Source organism: Falco punctatus, assembly GCF_963210335.1.
Source record: "Falco punctatus genome assembly, chromosome: 4".
Taxonomy (NCBI): Eukaryota; Metazoa; Chordata; class Aves; order Falconiformes; family Falconidae; genus Falco; species Falco punctatus.
This window is the reverse complement of record NC_137583.1, coordinates 107,365,136-107,390,643: the sequence shown is the minus strand read 5'-3', so window position 1 is coordinate 107,390,643 and position 25,508 is coordinate 107,365,136. Positions and strand designations below refer to the sequence as shown.

Here is a 25,508-nt window from a genome sequence, read left to right as displayed (position 1 = left end):
CTAGTTATATTAAGCCTGCCATAGGGAAACAATATAGGGAATTATAATAAATTATTTTAAATAAACCAATTAGGGTTAAAAATTAGTGTGGTCATCTCACAGAGGCGATGACAAGTAAGCAGAGCGACATAACTAATTAAAGGCTAGAAAAGATGCTTTGACATCCTTGGATGAAGGACCTGAACCGAGAGCCAAGGCAGAGCACACACCGTGGCTGGAACGCAGCGGGTTTCAGGCTGAAACCAGGCTGAAGTCCTGGGAAAGGCACTGGGATAAGGAGTGTACCGCTCTCCTGGCACCTGGTGGGGGTAACGGTAGACCACCATTTGGGAAGTTGTATGCACTTAGACTAATTATATTACTGTAAAGGAAGGACACAGCTGAGACCAAAAGTGCATTACAGCAGATGGCAATCGACATAATTTAGGGGTTTGAAGAGATTATTTTTGAAGGACTGTTATTCAGGCCTGCCCTATGGAGTCTAGGAAGAGAAGACTAACAAAGAAAACTCAAAAATACACAGAGATATCTGTGAGGATATAGTAATACCAGAGATTGTGACAGAAAGGATAATAACAAACTCAGGAATAAGCTGGCTGAAGTATTAATTATAGTAAATGTAAATACAAGAGATCACGAGGGAACTATCAGTTCAGGATGGATTTTTACGGAGAATGTAATTTTATGATTAAAGCACTGTTTTAGAAATACAGTATCCTCAAATCAGGAAAAGTAAGAATACTTTTCATGAACACTAGAGTTCATGAATTTTTTTTTTCTTTCTTTTTTCTTTCTTTTTTTTCTAAACTAAAAAAAGTTTAATTACATTTCTGAGCAATACTGCATAAGGGCATGGGAACTTTGCTAGACTGCTTCACCACAGCTGCTGCAATTGAACAATGACGAATCCAAGTCCCTGCTTTCTGAAATGGAAGGCCAGCGTGAGTTAGTCACCATTCGTTTTTTAAAACATTCCTTTAGCACGTCCAAGGGCAGCCAGACTTTGACACTGATGAAACTTAGGCTGGCAACCAAATAAAAGGATGCAGAAATACTTTATCAAAGAAATTTGGTGGTAGATAGAAATGAGGCTCTTAACCACAGCCGCAGAGTGACTGTCGTTTCTTTCAGGAACAGATCCCACGCCCTGACGTTCCCCCCAGCTGGAAGGGGGAAGCTACTAAACCAGAAAAAAACCTGGAAGATGCTCTTGCAACTGCAAAGGTTTGGTAAAGAATTGTAATAATAACCGCTCCCCCTCGTTGCTCACTTTTATTCTTGAAAAGGAGTAAATTGGTGTATAAAGCTAGCTCTCCCTTCCAGCAGTCCCTCCTCTTACACAGAAACTAGATTTTGTCTCCTGCGTTCATACTTAATGGGCGGGTGTTTCTTCACATCTCTTCCATATGCTTAGGAAGGATGCAGCTGCTTAATGGCTTCTCCACTACCTTTTTTATGGGTGTGGTGGTTTTTTTGTTATTTGGGAGCTGGAGAGTTTGAAAGAGCAGCGCCCACCACTATTCATCTTCACACACCTTTCATTGTCCTAAACTGTGATGGTTATTTCTGAAGCAGAAACCAGGTAGTCGGGCACATACCAAAAAAAATCTGCTTGACTAGTCTACTGGGAGTGCCCCCTAAGCATTTTGTTTTCTTAAAAGTACTGGAGAGAGAAAGAGGGTAATCAATTCTAGCCGTTTACAGTCCCAGACATATCAAGTGATGCCAGCAAGCAGACTGGTATTTTGATTTGACTGGTAGCTAGTTGCTCTTGCATCTACCAACCTGCTGATTTCCATTTCTGCAGAATACTTTTTACATTTCTTCTTCATCACTTACCTTCTTAATCATCACAAAATAAATCAGCATTGTTCCTTGACACATCTTTTGAATGATAGTAATTAATCATTGCATTCTTAAGTCTGTTATGAGTTACTACGGCGCTGGCTCATACACGCCTTCCTGTCTTAGTAGAATAATGGAATGCAGCGTTATAGTTATAACTTGGTTGCTACTGCTATCTACACATGAAGTAAGGCTTTTACTTGCATTATAGCAAACCTCCCTTGCCCTCATTCCCTATCCTCATTTTTAGAAGCTTCTCACTTGAGAGAGAAAGAGATGGTGTTCCAGCTCAAAAGCACACATTTCTAGACAACCGAAGGAAAATCCATTCTGAACCTCTCAACTACCATGGAAAATAAGTCGGGGGATTAATTAGAAATGTTGATCACTAATGAGTTAAGACTAACTTAACAAAATCATTCCCTACTTCCCTTGTAAGTATTGGAAATTCTTATTATGCAACAGGCAAAAAACGGTGTTTAGAGATTATGGCTTGGATTACTGTTCCCTGACTTTAGGTGACCACAGCTGGGTTAGCCAGGTGAGCTAGAGGTCTTTTGTAAGTACTGAAGCAAACCGCACTTCTCTACGGTGTGATTCATCAGACCTATACTAAGAATGATTAACACAACTATAAGCATCGACGTTTTACAAATCTAATTATTAGGTGTGATAAGGATTCACAAAATGCATGTGAAGACACGCACACAAGCTTTAGCACTGATTCCTTTAGGTGACGGAACTGTAAAATTTAGAACATTTAAACCAATACCGATCTTAAAGGCGTATTTCTACCCACTTTTCCCATCTATTAATACTACACTTAAAAGAATTCTAATAAAAATATTATAGAGTAAATTTTTTGCTGCTTTGATAGATGGGACTCTGGTTTGCCACTCTGTGTGCAGTTAGCATCACTGTCTGCAGCACTATTTACTTGATGCTGTTGGATGATGGAGTACTGAACTGGATGACGAAGAATGTAAAAATATTTGTTAAATAAGAAGCAGAAGCTAGAAGGTAAGGATTATAGTAACTGAATATAATACCCAATTATTTTAATGTTTAATAAATAGCATCGTAAGGTAATGACAATTTTTTGAATTGTAACTCCAGGAATTTATTTGAAAAATGGAAATGAAAAGCACAACAGAGGGTACTTAACACTGCAAAGCCAAGGGACGTAGGACTTATTGCTTCTCACACCAATGACAGTTTACAAAAACATACATAAGTATACATAAAATGCACACTACGTTTTATGATTAGGTGAACAAATGTATATATAAATGCATGAAGTTTATCGAATAAATTCACGTTACTTTGATAAATTTTGCTCCTTCGTCGTTTGACATTGTGATATTGACGACACATAATGTCTGCTGCTATTGTTTCAAGTAGATGGTATTTTGTATAAATACATAAATGGAATTTTTTTTAGTCACTATTACTGATAGTAGTGAATATTACTCACTCTGCCACTTGCCAGAGTGAGAGCCTGGACTTTGTGTGTGTGTGTATATATATGTACATAGTTTTTTTTTTTAAATAACAGTCTTACATCCGGCATAACCTCCATACAACTTTTTATTCTCCAGCTACAGTTTAGATACGTATATATTTTAATCTTAGAACATCCTGAACTGTTTCCTTTAACAAACAAAAAATACCATCTGTTGTGAGAATGCACATGAAAGCATACTCAGATTTTAATTATACATCTCATGGCAAAATGCATTCAAGAACGGGTCTAGGGACGGACATATAAAATATTCCAAAACCAGACAGCAATGATTTCTTCTGCATGACTTGGTTTCTGTAAATGAAAATATGTGATCCTGGGATTTGTAAAATCTATTACTATCACCGCTTATTTCAAATTATAAGGAAAAATATTTGCAATACAGTAAAATTTCACATGGTAGCAAATGAGCAATTGAATTTTATTAGATTTACACATCAGTCAATACTTCCACTCTGAAAATAAATATTTTCAGGAACTGAATGTTTTAACTCAAACAAGTTCCTAAACAGGAAGGACCTAAGGGCCAAGAAGATGAAAACATAATCACAGTAATATTAGGACAAATTTTAAAAGGCATATGTGACAAACACCACTAGAAAAGCGATAAATACAAATAGAAATGCTTAAGTTCTCTAGATGAGTGACATCACCCTTACTAATTACAAACTTCTTTTTCTTTATTGATTGAATAAGTGTTAAGAATTAAATAAAGTCATTTGTTCAATCTTTTATTGTGACTATAATTTAGTTAAAAGACCTTTCAGTTTCTCCTGCCTTCTCTTTGCTTCATATGGAAAACTCTACTTTAAATTTCACACAGTAGTACATTTCCTAATATCCTAATTTGGAAGAGCTTTTCTTCGATGATACCAATAAATCTCTGGGGTTTAATGCTTAACTCAATTTTCTCACATTTCACACAAAGCAACCTGTATTTTTATACTTTTAATGTATGTTTCTATACATTCATGTTCAACAATCCTGACATTTACACTAACCAAATCAAGAAAACACAATATAATGTATACCACATAAAAACACAGAATCCAAATTTATATATAGAAATTTCTTTAAAGATCTACATACGTTCTTGTCACATCTTGTTCAATCATGGCTCGAAGCTCTTTATCCTGGAAAAATTTATTCCAAAGACTCTGAAATAAGGAAAAATAATTGTATGAATACTTAAGGCTTATCTACTACATCAGCAAAGTACTGTACAAATATTAACTAATTAATCCTCAACATTCATGTAAGTATGTATATCAATACTTTAAGGGTGAAAAAGAATGTTGGTGACCAACCCAACATATCGGAGAAAGTCAGTTTAGATCAGAGACAAAAACATTCAAGTTCCTGGATCCTTGCTCTAGGCTCATTCCATTTGCTCACTGGATGGCTGCAGGTCTGTGAGTTACTTGTAAGTGGTCTATGAATAATATTTAGAAAGTCAGAGTAAATTCAGACTCACCAGAATCGGCAGCTCAGCTGAAAAAAATTCAGTGTTTCATTCACAGAAAAAGGTCTATATCACCATATTGCACTACATTGCTGGTATGAATATATGGACTTTAATTGGAAGCTGCTACAATTTTCACACTAAGAAACTGTTTGGAAGTAACCTAGTTTGTCTTAGTGGAGGCAAAATCAAATAAACAATATATGATGGTCAAATACCTATTATGAAAATGCCCTAATTCTAACGGTACATATACACAGTGCAGATCAAGAATGGCCATTCTAAAAATGTTCTGATAGGGAAAACCAGAGTATTTAAAAGCTCACTGTCAACATAAAAAAAAATAATAATTAAATACAACAGTCTGAAGCAGGTTTAGCTTCTTCTGTATCTGTGCTTTTGACTATCTCCATTTTTTTTTCTTTGGTTTCCGTGCATTGTTTACCAATATTTTGCAAAAGCTAACCCAAAAGAAGTCTCAGCAAATCTTCTTGTTTGTACACTCCAGAAAAATTGTTGTAAAGCCTGTTCTCCGTTGTAAAGGGACGGTAGCTTGGCCATATTGACCAAAATACAGGAAGAACAAAATCTATAGCGGTCTTTTCACACAGGCTGGTTTTCAGATAGCAGCAGCACCAGTGAAAGAAATACTGTACAAAAAGAGTGGCCACAATCCTTGCAGAATTCCTTGCTCCCCTGTAAGTAGTGCATTGTCCTGGTGACTCATGCCCCACAGAAAGAAAAGAGAAAGTAAATTAATGCTATCTAGCCAAAGGAAGGTAAAGTAACAAAAGAGAAAAAATTAATTAGCGCATATACTTGTGTTTACCAACTATAAAAAAAAAAACAACACCCAAACTTCAAAAGTTTTTATATCCTTGAAAATATGTTACGTAAACCCAGTATCTTTTTAACTCGCAGCAATTTCTTGCAGCTAGATCACGTTTTGAAATTCCCTTGCCCCTGCTCCTGCTCCCACCAAGGTCCATCAGAGCAAAGGAGGAAGGAAACAGAATCTGCATTGCAAAAAGGAAGCAAAACCCAGGACACCGAAAGGGTAAAACATTAAGTCACTGCAAAGGCTCAAAGGCCTTTGCTCTGTGCTCCAAGGCTGGGTTTGGCCTGTGGCTTTTGTTTTACAGATTAATCCCCTGCTACCTACTTGGACTTGTTAACCTTTGTCTCCTGTCTCCTAAGGACATCATCAGCAGAATGAATGTTGTGCCCCTGTGTATAAACACAAACTACAGCAGAAACGCTTTAAACCTTTCACATCTGACAGCTTTCTGTCCGGCAAGATGCTGGAGTGGTTTGATGGCCTGCACCATCGTACCGGCTGCAGAGCATCACCGGGGTGACTATAGCCAATATTTCTGTGTTTCAACCAGCAAATTTCTCTCCCCTCCTACATTAAAGATGAAGCAGAGTACCTATGAGCTTCCATATGTGAACAAAATGGAACTACAAGTCGTATCACCAAAGATACCTGTGACAGTCTTTCCAGGTGTGTATATCTCTTAAATGCAGCCAAACAGATTATTTTCATGGTATTATTTTGAAAATTTGATAAAAAAGCACTTTCAAAAATGGTAAAATAATTCACAGAAAAGCTTAAAGATATGTGCCATAAAATAATTAAGAGCTTTTCAGGTATACAAAATGCAGTAGAAAACTGGTGTAAAAAAAATAATAAAAGTTGCCTAAAATTAAGCTCCCATATCTACATGTAAGCCCTCCTGAAAGTATCTTGACTTGGAAACTAGCAAGCTGCTAGGAGGTCCTATTAATTTGAACGAGAGCTGGATGCTCTGCACTGAATGACAGTCAGGCCAAATACTTTTACTGCATATTATTTCTTTAAAATCTGGATTTTTCATTTTGCAGCTGGCTGCTTTCTGATTAGAAAATAAACTTTCGTTTCTCTTAACCACCAAGAAAAATAATTAAAAACCCTGGAAGAAATGCCTGTCTTGCAGCCTGGTACTTTACGCGTTAACTCAGCATGTATACAACTTAGAACAATTCTATTTTTGCTGGAGAAAAACTTCCCAGGCTGAACAGTCTTCCAGAGGAGGGTTCTTCAGTATTTGCTGTTAACAGCATTCCCTTCATATTGACTGTTTAAACATTCCTTCAACTAGATCCATTTTACATAGAAAATGAAAACACACAGTGACAAAAAAGTTTATCAGTTAAAGAAGGGATACGCTGTGAAATGGGACTCCCAGTCCAGCACTGATTTTTGTTCATCACAGCCTTTGCTGTGATAAGCACTGAAAAATCAGACTATTAACTTGGAAATGAGCATCTCTGGTTGTTCAGCAGAGCCTGTGAACCAATTGTTAACACAAGTCAGTTTGGAAATTTAGGAGGGAGAGTTTAGCACCCGTCGTTCTGCCTTCTTCAGCAAGAACTCAGTTGTGTCAGTATGATGATGATGATCATTTTAGCAGCACACGCTGACAGAACCAAGGGTCAACTTACCCCCTCATCCTGAGACAGTGGGTTGTTGATTATCAGATCTTGCTGTCCTGCTTTCCGAGGGTTTGTAATGTGCTGGGTAAAAACATTAAAAAAAATAATCAAATCCTCTTCTGTTATACTGTAAATATTAATATCTATGTCAAAGCATGGGAGTAAAGAACCGATTTGGTACCAACTTACAATTTCTTTGATCTTATTGTAAGAAGTTCTTAAGTCTGAAGTGGTTTTAATCCACTGACTTCTGTCTTGGGGTAGAACCTCCAGAAATAACTATCAACAAAACAGAATAAATCCATTAAGTTTCATCAATTTAACATAGCTTTTCATATAAATCCTACCAAAAAGCCTAAACAGTCTCAGAAAGCAGGAGCAAGTATTCTATACATAAGAAGAAAGCAAAGACCTCCTATAAAATACTCTTGGCTTTAGTACTTTCCAGTCTATAAATAAGAAGCTAGAAACAACAGTAGTTCTGCAGTACAAAATAAAGCATTGAAAACAACTGAGGCCACAAACTCAAGCTTTGTAAACTGTCACAACTTCAGTAAAGTAGACTGAGACTTCCAAGGCAGAAACGAAATGCAGAGATGAAAATAAATATACAAAACTTGAAGCTATTTACATAACACTGATGACCTAATGCAACGTGCTTAAAACTAAACATGAATGCAAAGCAGAAACTAAGCATTCAGAGATATACTCTACCTAGAGAAATACAGAAAGGGAAAATGTTACTTCATAGAAAAGAAACACGTTCTAAAATTCTGCAAGACAGTTGAAAGAGATGATTCTATAAAGAAGTCTTTGCGAATGCCTACATCTCAGTTCTGTCACATTTCTGTTTAAAAAGGGTTAGAAAGAAACATCTATTGGAAAATACTATTTAATTGCATATAAAATATGGAAAAAACCCAGAGTATTTTCTTGTTTTTAACATGTATTTATTTACACATTATCAAGTGTTAAGAAACAGTAAATAATAACAAAAAAACCCACATCCCCAAATTACTAAAAGTACGCGTTTCCGAAAAATCACATAGATAAGATTTTTAAAACAGGCAGTGTAAAACTGAGTCCTAACCCATATCAGGACGTGCAAATAAACCCAACCTTATTGCTAAAACGAAACCATTCCTTTATTTGATTAGTGAACAGTGAGGGACTTAATATTTTTGTTAGTTTGGGGTTTTGAGTTATGGCCTCCTAATTCAGAGGCTCAAGAAGCAGCAGCCTGGTAAAACAACGTGGCATATATTCAGCTGGCTTCCCGAAGGCAGTATTTTCATTAGCCTTACGTTTGTTTAATACTACATAGATTTCAAATTACAAATTTCAATTTTCAGATTTCTTTCATCCATATAGAAGGAGCATTTTCATTTTGGTTTTATAGGTCTGGTCTTTTATATGCCAAAGCGAAGCTTGCGAAATTCCAAGTGAGGTAATTTAAACTATCTGGCTAACCTACAGCAACTCTACGAGGGAAAATCTTCTCTGCTGTCATATTAGCGCAGAACAGAAGACCTGATACCAGTGCAACAAAATTCTTTTGGACTCTATATAGCATCTCAGTATTTACTTCGCTTGCTTTCTCTTTTCCTTCCCCTGCAACTTTAAAAAATACAGTAAGAGACCTCCGAGGATCTGTTGTGTTTTGAGATTGGAAGACCTGGCTTCCCTCTCTACCCAGTCATTACAAGAGGGATTGGTCTTCATTTTCGTATTTCACTGGGAAAAGATGCTAGCAGAAGCATCAGACTGATTTTAGAGCAGTCCCAAGTTCCGGAAAACATAAATTGTGAGACAAACTTCCTTTTTATTTCCAGTGCATGACTTCACTGCACAGAGTGAGAGGAGAGATGGCTGTGTGGCACTCAATTCTAAACACACCACCCAGCACAAAGATATTCTTTCCTAGGAAATCTTTTGCTATCACCTGCAATTCAGCTTTAAGGCAACTCAATATGATTAGCAAATGTCCTATGAATTATAAAAATGAGTAGGAAAACATTGGGATGAAGTCTCTCGGAAAATTCATGATTCTTTGCATCAATAATCTTCCAGCGCATCAGGTAATGTGTTGATATATTGCAACCACAAACTGTAAATAAATATTTTCTCTTCTTACCTTCCAGCAAACACTACGGAACCTGCTGCTTCTCAGCTGCCCATTAATCCCCTTCAGCCGTATAGTTGCCAAGTAATTGTTGTTTACAAATAGTTCTTCCCATTCTTTACTGCATGCAAAAGCAAAAGGAATGAACATTTAAACAAAAAAAAAGCCTTAGCTGATTTAAGGACTATATGACACTACACAATTCTGGATATGCAGAGGAAAGGAACTTTTTTTTAATGTATATATTTAGTTGTGTACCACTTCTAAATGCATGGCTGTCTTTTTGGACACATTTCTTCTGTGGATTTAATGAATATGTAGATCGCTATAATTATGCCAGCTACTGAAATTCATAATGTCTATGGAGGCTATTCCATTTCCTCTAAAATGTTGGTACTGCAGTTCAGTGAATAAACAAGAAAAATGAATATTAATATAAGCACATTCATGTTTCAGCTGTAGACAAAGAAGTACCTATTCCAAAAATATGCAACAGAAAAGTATACTGTTGACTGTATTAGCTCCTCACATGACGTATTTGCTTAAATGAACCTTCTTTTCTTCTTAATGTCAAGCTGGGCAGTTAAGCATCATAGAATATGACTTTCTTTAACATTTAGTGCTATTTACTATTGAAATCACTCCTACTTCTTTCTACATGATCAGTTTTAAAATTTTAACAGGTGCTAGCAAATTTAAAATAACATCAAAAAATTAAAAAGCCTCACTGTATAAACTGTTAAAGGCAAGCTTGAGTACCTTGCAGTACCTATGGCTGACTAGATAAACAACCTAAATATGCCTCCCAGGCATGCAGGCACCAGGGGCCTAACACCTGTGCCTCATTAATATACAAGTAAATCTGCTCTACTGGGAAACAATTGGAAATTAATTGTCCCAAACCATCTACTGAGTTTGAATAAAAGAATTAAACCTATATTTTCTGTGCCTTCTACTGAAATGAATCGCAAGCACAATATAAGCCATTTGATGGTCTTGATAGCCCACGACTTGCTCGCAGTCTTTCTGCAACCACTCTAAAATCCAAAGGGTAATTTCAGCGTAAAGAGAGGGGTTATGTGCAAGGAAATGTGTTTCAGAATTATTTTCAATCCATGTCCTTAAGGTGAACATCTCCTTCTCCCACTGTCACATGGGAGACTATTACTTCTCCCTGGGAGACCAAATGAAACCAGAAAGAGGGAAACTACTATTATGACTCCAGGGTAAGATCTCACCAAATTTCCTTCGCTAAGGAGGGTCACAGAGTGGGTTATACTAAATACCAACAAACTCTGGTTTTGCAAACTGCCCTAAAGATATGCAAGCTAAAGTTAGGTAGTTTTCAGCCTTTTAAGCTGAGTTGGGAGGGTGAGGTTTTCAAAACTTGTTTTAGATAAAACTTGTTCAGTTGCAGAAGCTGCGAATAGTTGGGGAATGGACTTGGCAAGCTGGGAAATTATGGCCCTGGTCCTTTGAGATGTGAGTGAGCCCACAATCCATGCCGAGACAAGAAGTGTTGTGTTTGTGAATGCATCACTTTTCAGCTAGGATTGCTTTCTATAAAAAAAAAAAAAAAAAAAAAAAAAAAAAAAAAAAAAAAAATCACTTCTGGGTCTTGATTATTATTACTTTGAAAAGTGAAGGTACTCCAGGTAAGAGCCAAGATGACTAAAGCAGTGGGAGCTTGCAGGGCTTAGGGCTGCTTTTACCTTCTGCCAGTGTTCCCAGGTGACCAAAATAGCTGCAAGCAACCCCAGTGATGTGGGGCAGCTTCCTTCCCTCCTGCCACATCCCCCGTTCTCCAAGTCAGAAAGCCTATCTCGTCATTTCACCAGCTCCCCATCACTGGTACACCCTCACCTTCTGCAGCAAGCTGCCTACGATTGTTTACCACGATTCTGTCTCCTTTAAATACAACGTATGGTATATAGCAGACACAGCTTGAGAAAAATCTGGGCCTTTCTTTCACAGTCATTTATACTTCAGTAACTCCAGTATATTATGCCTATCTAAATAACCCTCCTGTTTCTATCATGTATAATATTCTTCATTTGCCATTGTAAATTTTGTAGCATCATTGGCCATTATAACTACTGCCAAGCTGTCTCCCTAAGGTAGCGATGCTTCAAGAGTGACACATTCCCCTGCGCACACAACAGGTCAGCCTCTGAAGCTATTCACATTGTTCTGCTAGCGGATGACATTCCCACAATGTCTTTGAAAACGCCGGTGTGTCAGCTGAGTTAGCAAAAGGTTGCAACCGGTGTAACTGTGAATAGAAGGAACAGAGAGGAAAGAAGCTCTTCAGGTTATTTTTTTCACCAACTGCTGGGAGTGATTGCTACACAGTAAGAAAGTAATTTCAACTCTTCTTAAATTGTATTAGTGCTGATACTATGCTTTGTCTTTTTTTTTTTTTTTAATTTGTAATGCAATTCCAAACACATTTTGAACAAAATTACATTTAAAACAGCCAAAAGAAATTTGGCAAGATCATATCTTCTCTGCATACCCCCTTGGCTGCTGGGATCACTAAAAAGAAAACTTATAAGCAGCTGAAAAAAGAAAAAAAAAGACTTGGAAGCTGGAATCTGTTTGAGTTTTAGTAGAAATGAATGGTATCTAAAATCCTTTCTGAACAGCATTCACTAATTCATTTCTCAAATATTTTGAATGAAGGCTAATAAGTTAAGCCTTACAATTCTAGAGACTGTTTCAATAACGGTAACACTGTGTAATATCAACAAGCTATCAATTCTAAAAGGATCATTTTAAAAATGATATAGCCCTACTCTGTAAACTAACATCTATGAGCCTTGTTAACCCAAGCTTGCAGAAAACTCATCGGTCAAAGTGAAATGAGCAATGAAGATTGGAACTCAAGTCTACCACATCCCATTTGCTTCACTGAAGTGAAAGACTTCAAGAGCCAATTGGAACCACTTAAACTATGAATTAAGCACATGCAATTGTTTTTAATCAAACTAGAAAATTAGATGCATACTCATGTGTTCATACTACCTTTAGGTTGTACAATCAAAACAAAGGCAAATGCCAATGTTAATGTTTTCTGGTTATTTTGTACACATTTTTCATTTCATATTATTTAAATAGCCTGTCTAAGATACTATTGTACACATTGTAAAGTCTTTGCAGGTATAAGACCTGCAAAGGAAAAAGCCATTGGATTAAGGTCTCTTTAAAAAACTTTATTTCGCATGCTTTATCCATGTAGTAACTGTCCAATGTAAAATATTTATTGGTATGAGTTAGGGACAGTTGCATTACTTTGAAGTGGGAAAAATGCTCAGTATGTATGAATGAAAAAGTAAGCAAATCAATGGAAGGGATGACGCACGCTTTCTTGCTTGTAAGAAATGAGGTTGATCTCCTAGCAAACCACGTATAAGCGTATTTATTTTTCTCTTTCCAACAGCACATATTTTATGGATCTGATGCTTGTTAAGACTATTACAAACATTAGATTTTCAGAGATAGGAGTCCAAAGATTTGGAAGAGAAATGCCTCTCCCTGTTGACACACTGTAATGAAGAGAACATAATGAGCAGGACTTCACATCAGAAAGTGTAAAGCAAAATTTTACATGCACTTAAATACCTTTTGAGAAGGTACTTAAACCCCTAAGGTCTAGCACCTTAGTAAAAGACACTGGAATCCCACTGTTACCCAGCTATAGAGGAGCAAGCAACTGTAAACTCTTTAAGAATGAACGTGACACCAATAATGTAACAAGACACCTGGAAAATAAATCTGGAATTCAGATAGTAGTTCGCAGAATTTTACTGAGGCAACACTAAGCTGTGGTAGCATTGGAGAGAGGTAACAAAAACTTTTTTCCACTAATGGCCAGTAGTGGCTAAATTTCTGGCTCTGCTGCTACATTTTGATTTACAGCATAATGGCTAAACCAATGCATCGAGCATAGATAGGCAGAGGAATGCAATGGTAGCCCACCTAAGCTCGTTACAAAATAAATACTCTGCTCAGAAGAGGAAGAAATACAATCGAGGAAGAATGGCATAGCATAGACTGTAATCACTGCTAGTTAACTTCTGCAATTACCCATTTACAGAATAAAGCCGCTGATGCATACAAATACAGATCCTTCCGATGTTTAAAGCTAGGATAAGAAGCACTTTTGTACTATGATGTTCAGGCAACACCAAACTGTGTGGAAGACACTAAAACCCACGGAAATGTAAAAATGTGAATAGCCACATCAAATTACAATCTATGTTACCGAAAAAGGGTAGAGATTCAGTTCCGAGACTGCAGGGGCTCAGACCTACCAGGTAAATATTACTGTCCGTAACTACTTCAAAGAAATCAGGATCTATCAGGTCATTAGACAGTGTGTATCATTATTTTGCCTCATGCATTTTTAAAATACTCTATGCCAAGTTTTGAAATCCCTCTTTTTTTGTGTCCCTGATGAAACAAGACCAATTTAATATTTACAACAAAATTCAGATAAGAAAGCATATTTCTCAGTTCATGGAAGAATACTGCAATGCTACTGAAAGGTGTGAACATTTGCATACATATTTAAGATTTCAACCTACATCTCAATCTTATTCCACCCTCTAGATCAATATTGAAGGATAAAATGGATAGCCTCACAGAGGTCCAAAGAAAGCTCTTGAGCAGTGCGGCTCGTATTGGCAAAATCATTCTAAAACAAAATGGTGCGAGTGCTTTCAAAAAAGCCAATATCACTGTTTTATACAGGTTTTTTGTTCATCTTCAGAATGTGCTTTTTAAAATGTAGACCCAATAATAAACAATAAATAAAGACCCAAACTCAGCTCTCCAGAGGCACTCAATGAAGCAACAGGCTACTGGCCATCAGAAAGAAAACAAATTCTCTAATTATTGTGTCATATTTTTAGCAATATGGGGACTTTATTGACAGGAACATCAATAAGTGAATGCCGTATCTATATTTAAATAGAGGCAACAGTTCTTTTCAAAAATACTGCACAAATCCAAGAAACTTCCATACTTTGTATTATTTATTATGCCATAAAATCAACAGTCGAGAGAAAAGTGAGGCAACAGCCAGGAATGTAATAAACCCAGAGTTAATTCTATAAAAACAGGGGTGGGGGGTGGGGGATGAAAGGTAGTATCAAGTAAAAAGCAGTAAATTTCTAAACCAAAATCATTGCTGACACACAGATTTTTCCTGAAAATCCATTCGACAGCCTTAATGTGAAGTCTTACCAGTCTGGTTGGAAAATAGATGTCTTTTCCTCTGTTTCCCAAAGTCCTGCCTCGGGATATGAGGCAGAGTTAACAGCCATGTAAGTTCGAATATGCATGGCTCCACTGCCGGGAGGCTCAATATTCAAAGGGCAGATTTTGCTAAACAGTTCAGGTTTCATCTAATTTTGGCTGACATACAGTCAAAAAGGTGTGCGTAAAGAGAGGCAAAATGACTTTCTTAAGGTAAACGTTCTAGCAAAAACTTAAGGTTATTAGCTAATGATGCTTTTTACGCTACCGGTGTGTATACAGTACGGTCTGGGGAGCTGAAATATGGCTGCAGTGGCAGTGGGACGCTTTTCCAGCCCCTCTCCTAACTGCACCGGGTCTGACACAGAACGCGAGGTACCCTTCTCCACACTCCAAACTGTCCACTTCACTTTGGTGGTTCTCGGCCAAAGAGCCAGTTTTGGCCCTGGGAGAGCACTTCGCTTCCATCCCTGTAACTGTTTAGCTTTTGTAGAAGAGTTCTTGTTACTGCCATTTCAAAGTCTAAATTTCATCAGCCCATTCTCCTCTACTCATTTCTTTATGCACGCATTCACAGAATGGTGAAACAAAATCTAGACGTTACATTCAATTATTTTTATTTTTTGTAACTGATTTGCCAGCTGCAGAGTCAAGGCTTTCTTGTTTAAATCCCTCCAACACCTTTGAAATCTTTTGCATGTACATGTAGAATATTTACTTTCTAGTTCTCCTGATTAGTTCCCTTCTGCTACTTTACCCTTCTGCTAATTCATACCCACAGTGAGCCCAGTGAATTTTGTGTATCCACATGCTCACAGCCTTGTTACATGGACAGACGTGCATTTGAGATGAAAAGTTAAGAGCTTCCTGTAGCACATAACAGAAGGTAAAAGCTACTGCTCTACAAATCATCAAACTCAAAAATGGTTGTACAAAGGAGACATACTTTTTGCAGGAATATGCCCCCAAATGCCAAAATGTTTCTGCTTACTCATGCCTGACTAGCTAGAGAAGGTCTAGAACTGGCATAGTCACAATAATATTTAAAATATGCACCCCGTTTCAAAACTCAGATGACTTTATGATGTGCAAGATGACAAATGCAAAGTTCTAGTTAATATTGTTAATTCCATCTTAACTTTGTAAATCTGCCCATTTTGCATACAATGACATGAGAAAATACGTGATTTCCTGATACAACTTTAATCTTTTGAACTGACCAGGTTTTATTACCATCATTAAAAACTATGTGGTCTCACTAAAAGTAAGTCTTTGCTCTTTAGGTTTATTTCAATTGTACATTATTTTGAGAAATCTTTTGTCTTCTAGCTTCTTTGGATTAAAATCTGTAATTCCTCAAATCTGTGGTCTGGCATGCAAGTTTTACATACAGTTCTTGGTCACGGTGTTTCTGTGGGTTTTTTTTAAAACCAAAATTAAATCGCTCAGCAGATGTATTTTGAGCAGTGTAGGAAAATCAAGATACCTGGTTTAACTTTCAGTAGTTCTGTTACAAAGGTGTAGGACACAAGTCTTCCATTTAAGGTCCCACTCAGCAAAGAACTGATCCTTTCCACGTTCTCTTGCTGCTAAACTCAGCCAACAACTCACTCCAAGTTCTGTGGCAGACGTTGCTGCTTTTATGTCACTGCACATCTCAGAGACGACACGTTAATGCCAGCAAGATTAAGATCTTAAAAAGTGTACTTTAGCAGCAAGAAAAAATACAATGCCGTTCACCTCTTGGCATTAGTCATGTTCTTGCAAAGACGATGCAAGTTCTGAGTTTTAAATGAATGACAATTATTAAGTTCACTGTATATTTAGATCCACTGACCTTCAGAACTTCTAATAAATATTTCAAATACATTTTGTGTTAGAAGGAAGAATTGTGAAAGGTTTTGGGGCCAAAATGAAAATCACAAGAGCAATTCCATTGGGTTCCTTTCTATCAAGCTTACTAAGGGACTAATAACGCTTACAAAAAAGGAAAATCTTCAATAAAAAAAAAAAAGACAAAAATACCTCTGAAATTCTTCCAACCTCTTATTTCTGACTTCACATGGTATCCTGCCCATGCTATTTTGCTTAGCACTGAATTTTTGCTTAGAAATTAAAGTTTTTCAGTAATACAGACCTCCTTTCTTCTGTTCTTGCCACAGGTGTCTCCCCCTTCTGATTTAGAACAAGCTAATTCCATTTTTAGGATTTTGAATAATAGGGATTACAGAATCACAGAATGATTGAGGTTGGAATGGACTTCTGGAGATCATCTAGTCCATCCCTGGCTCAAGCATATCCAGATGGCTTTTAAATACCTCCAAGGAGGGGGATGCTGCAATCTCCTTGGGCAACCTGTGCCAGTGCTCCATCACCCTCACAGTAAAAAAGTGCTTCCTGATGTTGAGACAGAACCTCATATCTTGCATTTGTGACCACTACCTCTCGTCCTGCCACTGGGCACCACTGAAAAGAGCCTGGCTCCGTCCCCTTAATATCCTCTGTTCAGATACTTACAGACTTTGCTAAGATCCATAGCCCCCCACACCCGCACCACACCCCCCCCAGCCTTCTCCTCTCCAGGCTGAACAGTCTCATCTCTCTCAAGATGTTCCTCATAGGACAGATGCTCCAATCACTTCACCATCTCAACGGCCCTTTGCTGTATGCTCTCCATTACGCCCATGTCTCTTGTACTGGGAAGCCCAGAACTGGACACAGTACTCCAGACATGAAGTGGAGAGGAAGGATCACCTACCCTGACCTCCTCTTAACGCATCCCAGGATACCACTACCCTGCTTTGCTGCAAGGGTGCATTGCTGGCTCATGTTGAACTTGATGCCCACCAGGACCCCCAGGTCCTTTTCTGCCAAGCTATTTTCCAGCCTCCAGCATATGTTGGTGCCTGGGGTTCTTCCTCCCCAGGTACAGGACTCTACAGTTCTCCTTGTTGAACCTCATGAAGTTCCTGTCAGCCCATTTCTCCAGCCTGTCAAGGTCTCTCTGGATGGCAGCACAACCAGCTGGTGTATAATCCACCTCTCAGTTTTGTGCCACATGCAAACTTGCTGAGGGTACACTCTGCCCTATCATTGACAAGAGTAACATTTGCTTCTCTGCAGCCCTCAGTCACCTCTCCCAACTGCCGTGACAGTTCAAAGATTACTAAAAGTGGAAGAGTAAAGGAAATCCATAATGAAAAACACTTTAAACATTAGTAAGGGAAAATATGGCATCAGCTGAATATGGTATCAGTGGTGTGCAGGTTAATTTTCACGTACAACAGAATAAGAATAAACCAAATTTTTCACTTTCTTTCCATGGATGTTAGAAAGGAATCACCATTTTCCCTTCCATGGCCTCTCTTCATGGATTAAGTATTTCCCTTTTTCTACCAATCTGCTAAAAAGCATTTTGCCGTTAAAAGATGTTGGTACTCAATCCTTCCTTTCTGATTCTCTCTGAAAGCACCTCAGACTTTACGTAAATTTATTAAATTTGCCTTCCCGCATTTTCCAAGGGATCACACTGCATACAGACAAAAAGCAAGTCCGTATTACCATTTCTACCTCTTTAGAAATTAATATATTTTTCACAGGCCAAAGTTAAAAAAAAAAAAAGCGCCAATTATATCTGTTGAAATGTTTGGATCTTAGAAAAAGTACACTGCATACAGGGTTTCAGTTCCTTAATGACAACTTATTCTTCCTTGTCTTACGACATCCTTTGCAAACTCCTTAGGACACCACGCAAGGAACGCAGAGTGGATCAGCTGTGGAAGAAAGAAGTCAATGAAAGATGTCTGACAAGACAGAGCTGGAAGTTATACAGGGATCCTTGAACGGGAAAAGAAAGGAATTTTGAAATCATGCAGAGAAAACCAGAAATCTTCTAAGCATTTAGTAGGTATGACAGTGATCTTCTTGGATTTGGAGAAAAAAAGCTGTTGGAGGAAACCTGTAATCAGTGCAAAGCATCACTTTCTCTTGCTGGAAATACCAGATTTGCGAGATGGAATTGCTACTGTCTTCAAAAAAATGGACAAAACAAGCGTACTGGCACAGACTACCACATCCGGAGAAAGACTATTAGCATATTCAGAATGTAATTTTTCAAATTCAAGGCAAGATTTTACAGGCTCTCAGACAAAATGAACTTGTACTGAAAAGTCCTCTTTGCACATAAATGGCATCAACCAGAATGGCATGTAGCAAATGGTTGTAGGGAAGACAAAAAACCCACAGATGCCAGTTTTACTACCTCCTTGTGGAAAGGCAGGAAGGATGCAAACACCGAGTATTCCTCTGACAGAACGGAGATGCAGTGTTATTCCACTGCTTTGCCTTCTATTCCCCAAATTTTGTATCTCAAAATATTTGCAAAACCCAGTAGAAACAAGCTTGTTCTTCACAGCTCTTGTTCATGTGCAGACGGACAAAGTTAGGAAAAACAGGTTATAATTGCACAGGGGTGGCTTGAAAGGAGAACAATAAAGAAACACCACCGGTGTACGAACAAAACTGAACAGGCTTGTATAGATGGAAAAGGGCTGCTTCCTAATGGATTAAGACAAAGAGTTTTCCACCAGGTGGAGGTATATAAGTCGCCTACACCTTTGCACTGTGTTTAACACATAAGGACAGAAGCTACGTAGCCATTTCTGGCTCAGCTGCCAAGAAAAGTCACAGGTCAAAGCGGAGCCAAACTAGTTTCACTAGCCACTTTTGGAAGGGGTTAGGAACAGGGAGGAACAGCTTGCACCCCTTGCCGTCTTTCTTCTGTATGCTGAGTGTCAGTCCTGCGGTTGTTGGCTGGCACACAAGAAACGTGCCTCAGCCAGCAGGACCACATTGCCTTTCTGCAGTAAGAAAGAAAACATCTGGTAAGCGGAATCTGTAAGAAGTCAGGGGAAGAAAACGGAATACAAAAGTCTTTCTTTACACAAGATCTTCTGCCTATTTGAAATATCAGCAGGAGGAGGAATATACTTTGCCTACATAACCCACAACTCTGAGCAATCGTCACTTGTCATGGAGTTTAAGCCACACAGGAAAGAACTTTATTTTGGTACAGGGGGTAGGAATTAAACTCACAAGTGCAGAGACATATTAAGAAATTATCCAGCACTGTAGTCATGGGCCTCTGACTCATAAAGTAAGTTAACAACACAAGTATGAAAAGTGAGCTTTTTTTAGGCTATATATTTATTAGAAGCAGTATTAATGTATGAATCCACCTTGGAAGAAAATAAGTGTCCTTGAGATGTTAGATTCTATCAGCCAAATTGAATGTCTGCATCAATGGCTCTCCCTAAAAGTCATAATTAGGTCATTAAAATATATTTAGAAAAATAGCCTGTAAAATAAAGTTAAAAAATACTCACCTTCATTTTATTTCATAGGTCACTGTTATACCATCTAATAAGATAATTAAAAACATGCAAGCAGCTGGTACTGAGGCTAAACAGATTAATGTAATAGTCTGTAGTCATATGTGCTGGCAAGGGGTTCACCTCTTTGGCGAGGAGAAGGTCAGCTGCCCTTGGGAAGGCTGTAGAAAGACAGTATTTCTACTTTCCAGTGGCACTGCATTGCAGATACTGAAACTAGAGACCCACGCCTATTTTTCTTTTTGTTTTGGTGAAGTCTGGCCTATTTGCACATCCAGAAAAGGCTTTAATCATAGCAGTAAAATAATGCAGTAGAATGGAGCTCAAATATTTTCCTCAAGTTTCTTATGTTTTAAAGATGAAAGTTACTATATGTCTAAATCCTTGTTCTAATTTTTATAACAGTGAACTAATTTTGAGGACATGGTTCTAGGAAATAATTTTCATAATTTCTTATTAGTAAAGCTTCTTCTGAAGTACACAAAGAATACTTCCATCAGAGCCTGAAGACCAGCTAGAAAATTCTCTGTGGCCTGACAGGACACATTCACAAACTCACAGAATATTTAGATATATGTGCCAGTCACATGTGCTTCTCACTTACATTACTTACAAACTTTATGGCCTAAAGGGAAATGCTCACTGTCTGAACATAAGCAGCATTAAATACGTGCCATGATCAACACAAGAGCCACAAACTCTAAGGTGACACCTTCATATTAAAAATAAAACCATACAAATACTTATGGAGCATCATAAATATATCAAAGGACAATGATCTGACATCCTTTATTAATATATACACACGCACTCAAAGTCTTGTACTGGATAGTGTCAAATTGTCCTTTAAAATTGAAAGTGTTCAAATCAAATACCTCTACCCTGTGTTTTTTTTTACTGTGACAAACCCCAAAATGATATGCTCTTAAGAGCCCTTTAATAGCAAAACACAGTCACATTCAAATATTTTTAAACATTTGGAGTTGCCTCTTCTCCTAAATAAATTGTAAAGAGACTGCAGCTGATAAAACATAAAGCAGCTTTTGCTTCAGTAAAAATTTTCAGTAGAATTTTCCATTTTATTAGCTTTCTGCAAGCACGACATCTACCACGATCCAAAGATGCCTCTGCCTCTTTTTAGGGCAAGAATTCACTAGCCAGGCTTTTTGAAATACAATAGGCTGAAACACATTGGGCAAGCAAGACTACCATCAGTTTTACCAAATTAGTAACCTACTGAAACAATATTCACTGATAGTATCCTAAAATCTCTAAGAAGTCCTTAAAGAAGTAACAACCAATTACCATTGTTACATTTCAAGGTAGTTTGAGATTAATTTTTCACCTTTCATAAGGTATTAGCTGCTTATTTTTACTTAACGTGCAGCCCAGAACTACAACTATCAACACAATATTCAACTCAACCAGCAAATTTACAGGCAGTCTCATTATGTGATGGGAGTTACTTGCCACTGAGCAGAAAATATTCATTTCACACCTTAAACGCTGTAATACTACTTAATAACAGTGCTTGCCAGTTCTTAAAAGTCAGAGGTTTCTTATATATACATGTGTGTGTGTGTGTGTGTGTATATACAATCCCCCTCCCCACCCGACCCCCCATACATGTATATATACTGTACTATCTTGGCTTTACCATCTTGCCTCTACTTATAAAAATAATACCCTGGCAGTGGTATATGGGTCTGGTTTTAAAATATTAATTAATGTCAGTTTTGTAAGTTGGGCTGTAAACGTTTCTGACAGGGTATGGTTACTATTCAGTGGAAATTGTAGCCAACGTCACGCTGATGATACTCACTTTGGACTAAGGAACATGGAGATGCAAAGACCAGCTTCAACCTCTACTTTTTTTTGTGAAGCATTGAAGACGGCTGAGGACTCGCTACAGTTTAAACTGATTTAAGTAAATGGTACCATGCTCTGTGCTCCCACTGCCACGGACATGCTGTCCATGCTGGCTACTTTCCTTCCACTGGCATCGACACCCATGTGAACCTTTGGCCAGTGGACATGGTGAGCAGTCACCAGAAGGCTCTCGCTACAAAGAATGAGTAGATTGGGCTGGGTTAGCTCCCTGGGCTGGCGCACCGAGTGAGGAGTGCTATGGCATGAGTGGAGAAGGGGTAGGAGGAAAGGGTCAGACCCCAGCCCCACAGCTTACACCCTCGTGGAATCAGAGCCTAGCTGAAGCTGGCTTCCTCTTCAAGCGCTACACCTTGGCTGCTACAACAGCTGCGGCTCCCGAGGTAATGACGTTCAGGAGTAAGTGTCCCAGAATTAACGGCAAAGAGAGCGCTCAACTCCTTTCTTTTGCTGATCTGGCTAAATTCTATCTTGCCTATGTCTCAGCAAGTGCTTCATGGTCTTTGTATGTACATATGCTTCTCACCTAAAAACCACGAAGATTATTCTGGATGCTATTTTTGAGCCCTTCTTTTAACTTAGATAGTATGTTGCATGCGTTAGAGATCACAAATCTGACAAGAAATCGAGTCCGGCAGAATCCTGAAACAGATCTGCTAACATATTTTTCTCAAAGTGACCACGGTAACTACCCTCGAAGCGTTTTATATCACCACAAAGTAGGTTTCAGCAGAGCAGACATATAGAAAACTGGAAGGATTTGCAAATCAAACCTCCCCTGTCCCACAGAGTCCCTGCAAGCACACCCTTTTTTCCAACCTTGCTCTCAGTCCAGAAGCTTCCTCTGGGTGTTTGAATCGCCACAAACTCTTCGCTGTTCCCTCCAGGTCCTTACGAAAAGTCTTTCTTTTCAACATCCCCACGCGCGGGCTGTTTGCTCCCTGCCCTCCTCAGCAATCTCTCGGTCTCCAGCCTGCAACAGGTTCTCCAGGCGTTGTGTCCCTCCCCACCCCACCCCCACCCCCGAAGGATGCCCATGCCCAGCACAGCGATAATTCCCACCCAGCCGGCTGCAACCCAGACAAGGCGCACAGGCAGGTTCCTCCTGCCTGCCTGCCTACACCTCTTTGAAGTACAGCCTCCAGTAGACTACAAACAAAAAATGAAAAAGATGCCATCCATCACGGTTCACTAAATGAATCTAAAATACTCAAGTGGTAAGCTTGTTTTCTTTTACCATACTAAAGGATCAAGATCAGATGCAGTCACGCTGGTTAGCACAAATCTTACTATTCATTTACCAGTCACAAAGACAAAGATTTAGCATTTGTAGCAGAGGCAGAATTTTCCTGGCTGAAAGATGCAACTACACGCCTGCTGATTACCTTTCTGTGCTTTCAAGTACAACAGCCTCCCGTATGTACCCAAGCAAGACTCAAGCTCAGTGACAGCACTGCAAAAAGTTACTCAGCGTCATGTTTCTTTTACTGGTGTTTACTACCAACAGAACTGAAATACTGTCTTCCCATCAGAAAGCCTCAAATTTAACAACTGGCTTTGGGTTTTGACCTGAAATAACAAGCAAATAAAGTTCCACGCGGTCCATAGATCCAGTTACTTTGGAGAAGATCAGAAAGGTTGATCCCTGGTGAGTTACATATTTCAACAGTATTTTGATTAGCTGCTATGACTTTAGGAGAAAATGTCTACTTTATCACATTATTTGGAGAAAAATAACAACAAAATGACCTTAAAAATATTTAGAATTACAAACATCCTGTACTTTTGTTAGTTGAACATTTTGAACAACTTTCTCAAAAAAATAATAATCCAGAAAACAACTTTTCAGATCATTCCTTAATTAAATCGTTCATGTCTTTTAGTCTACTGACGACTGCAATTTAGATTGCACAATACTCTTAAAATAGGTGGACCTGTTCTTTTGCTTTAAATAGATTATGCTGCTTATTATATTTAAACTTTTTAAAATTAGAAAATAACTCTAAAAAATTACCAACCTGTAAGAAATAAATGTTCCGTCAGAATCTGAGGTGTGGTGTGTGCTTCCATTTTCATTTGCTCCTCCTAATACAAAAACAAAACAAACCACCTTCGTTATAAGACAAACCCTGATAACAAATAACACAATTTTGATGAGAATTGCAATTGATTTTACCATTTATGGCAACTTTAGTTTACAACAAAACTTAACACACACAAGTCTCAACTTTACCTCTTCAAATTTTTACAGCTGGCAAGAGAGAGAACTAGCCTCCGTGTTCAATCTGGAGTAAAAATGTTCAGAAAATCTGAGATTTAATTTCACTGGAAGTTTTGACTGAGGGCCTTCTCAACTTGTTAAATATAATTTTATTAGTATAAGGTTACTGAAGTATACCATATAAACAATTAGTTTGATTTTACTAACTTTAAGTCAAAGAACGTAAAAGTTCATCTATTTTGTGAAAAATTTTGAACCGACTGTGTGATACCAGGTGTTTTTCTTTGTCATAGCACAAGTTCAAAACTTCTCTGAGACCACCTAAGTAACATGTCTGCTAAACATCTTGTTTTACATCCCGTGGGCTGTTTACACATACAGCTGTGATGTTCATAGAAACCAAGGATTACAAGAAAATCTTCCTCTCTGTAATAACTACTTCTATTGAAGGACTGTTAAAAGCCAGAATCATCTATTTTTCAAAGCAAATTTATTCATGTCCTGGTTTATACTATTTATTCTTGCCCAACCTGTCATTTAGCTTGATAATTCTATGTTCCTGTGTATTACCTTAATCCATTTACCAATAGTGTTGTGCACCTTTGCGTCCTCTGTTCTGCTTCCTAAAATCAAGTTCTTTCGGTCTTTTTCCCTAACTGGAGGCTCCTTACTCCCTGTTTTGTTTAAATCAGTCCTTCTTACACAGGGAAAAGAAGGGACAGGAGCTGTAGACAGCATACTAAAAGTTTAATCAGTTGATATTTTGGGCAGAGGTTTTCTTCCCTATCAAAAAAACCTTGCTCGATATACTAGAGTCACGACACACCATCTTGCAGTTTCACAGCCATCTTTAACCAACACTCCTACGTTTCCTCTTAGTTTTTATTTACAAAGAGAAGTTTGCAGTTTACAGTAAAAATTCTTGCTACTACAACACTGTATTTCACACTATTTCATGCTGTTTCTAGTCCTCTTTTCCTCAGAAAGGACCAGTCCTACCTGAAAACTAGTTGTGCTTGCACTGTACATCACCTTCTATTATCTTCCCTTTGTAAAAGTCTCTCAGTGCAGTCTCTAACTTTGCGGCAAGACAACAAATGAAAATATTAAGCTCAGTTCTACCACAAGCTCCACTAAAAATATTTCTTTCATTATAACCTGCATTTATCTATTCATCTTATAATTACTATATTTCACCAATCCCCATCCTTTCTATTTCGCAACATCTCCCGTGGCACTACATCAGATAGTTTACTGAGGTCCAGATAGACTTAACGTATTTTCTTAATGTATATTTTGAAAGGCTAGCAGGCTAGCTGGGCACA

The 25,508-nt window shown here is 38.0% G+C and overlaps 1 protein-coding gene across 6 annotated transcripts in view; it reads right to left on the bottom strand.

Moving 5' to 3' along the window:
- The window catches only part of TBC1D5 (TBC1 domain family member 5), a 366,944-nt gene that overhangs the window by 180,261 nt on the left and 161,175 nt on the right, over positions 1 to 25,508 (bottom strand). For all 6 annotated transcript variants that reach the window (XM_080386447.1, XM_080386448.1, XM_080386446.1 and 3 more), the window contains 5 exons: positions 23,981 to 24,047; positions 9,439 to 9,547; positions 7,494 to 7,583; positions 7,314 to 7,385; positions 4,457 to 4,524 (listed from right to left, as the gene is read on the bottom strand). In XM_080386447.1, the coding sequence (XP_080242573.1) occupies positions 4,457 to 4,524; positions 7,314 to 7,385; positions 7,494 to 7,583; positions 9,439 to 9,547; positions 23,981 to 24,047 (406 nt within the window). The remainder of the gene's footprint in view (positions 1 to 4,456; positions 4,525 to 7,313; positions 7,386 to 7,493; positions 7,584 to 9,438; positions 9,548 to 23,980; positions 24,048 to 25,508) is intronic.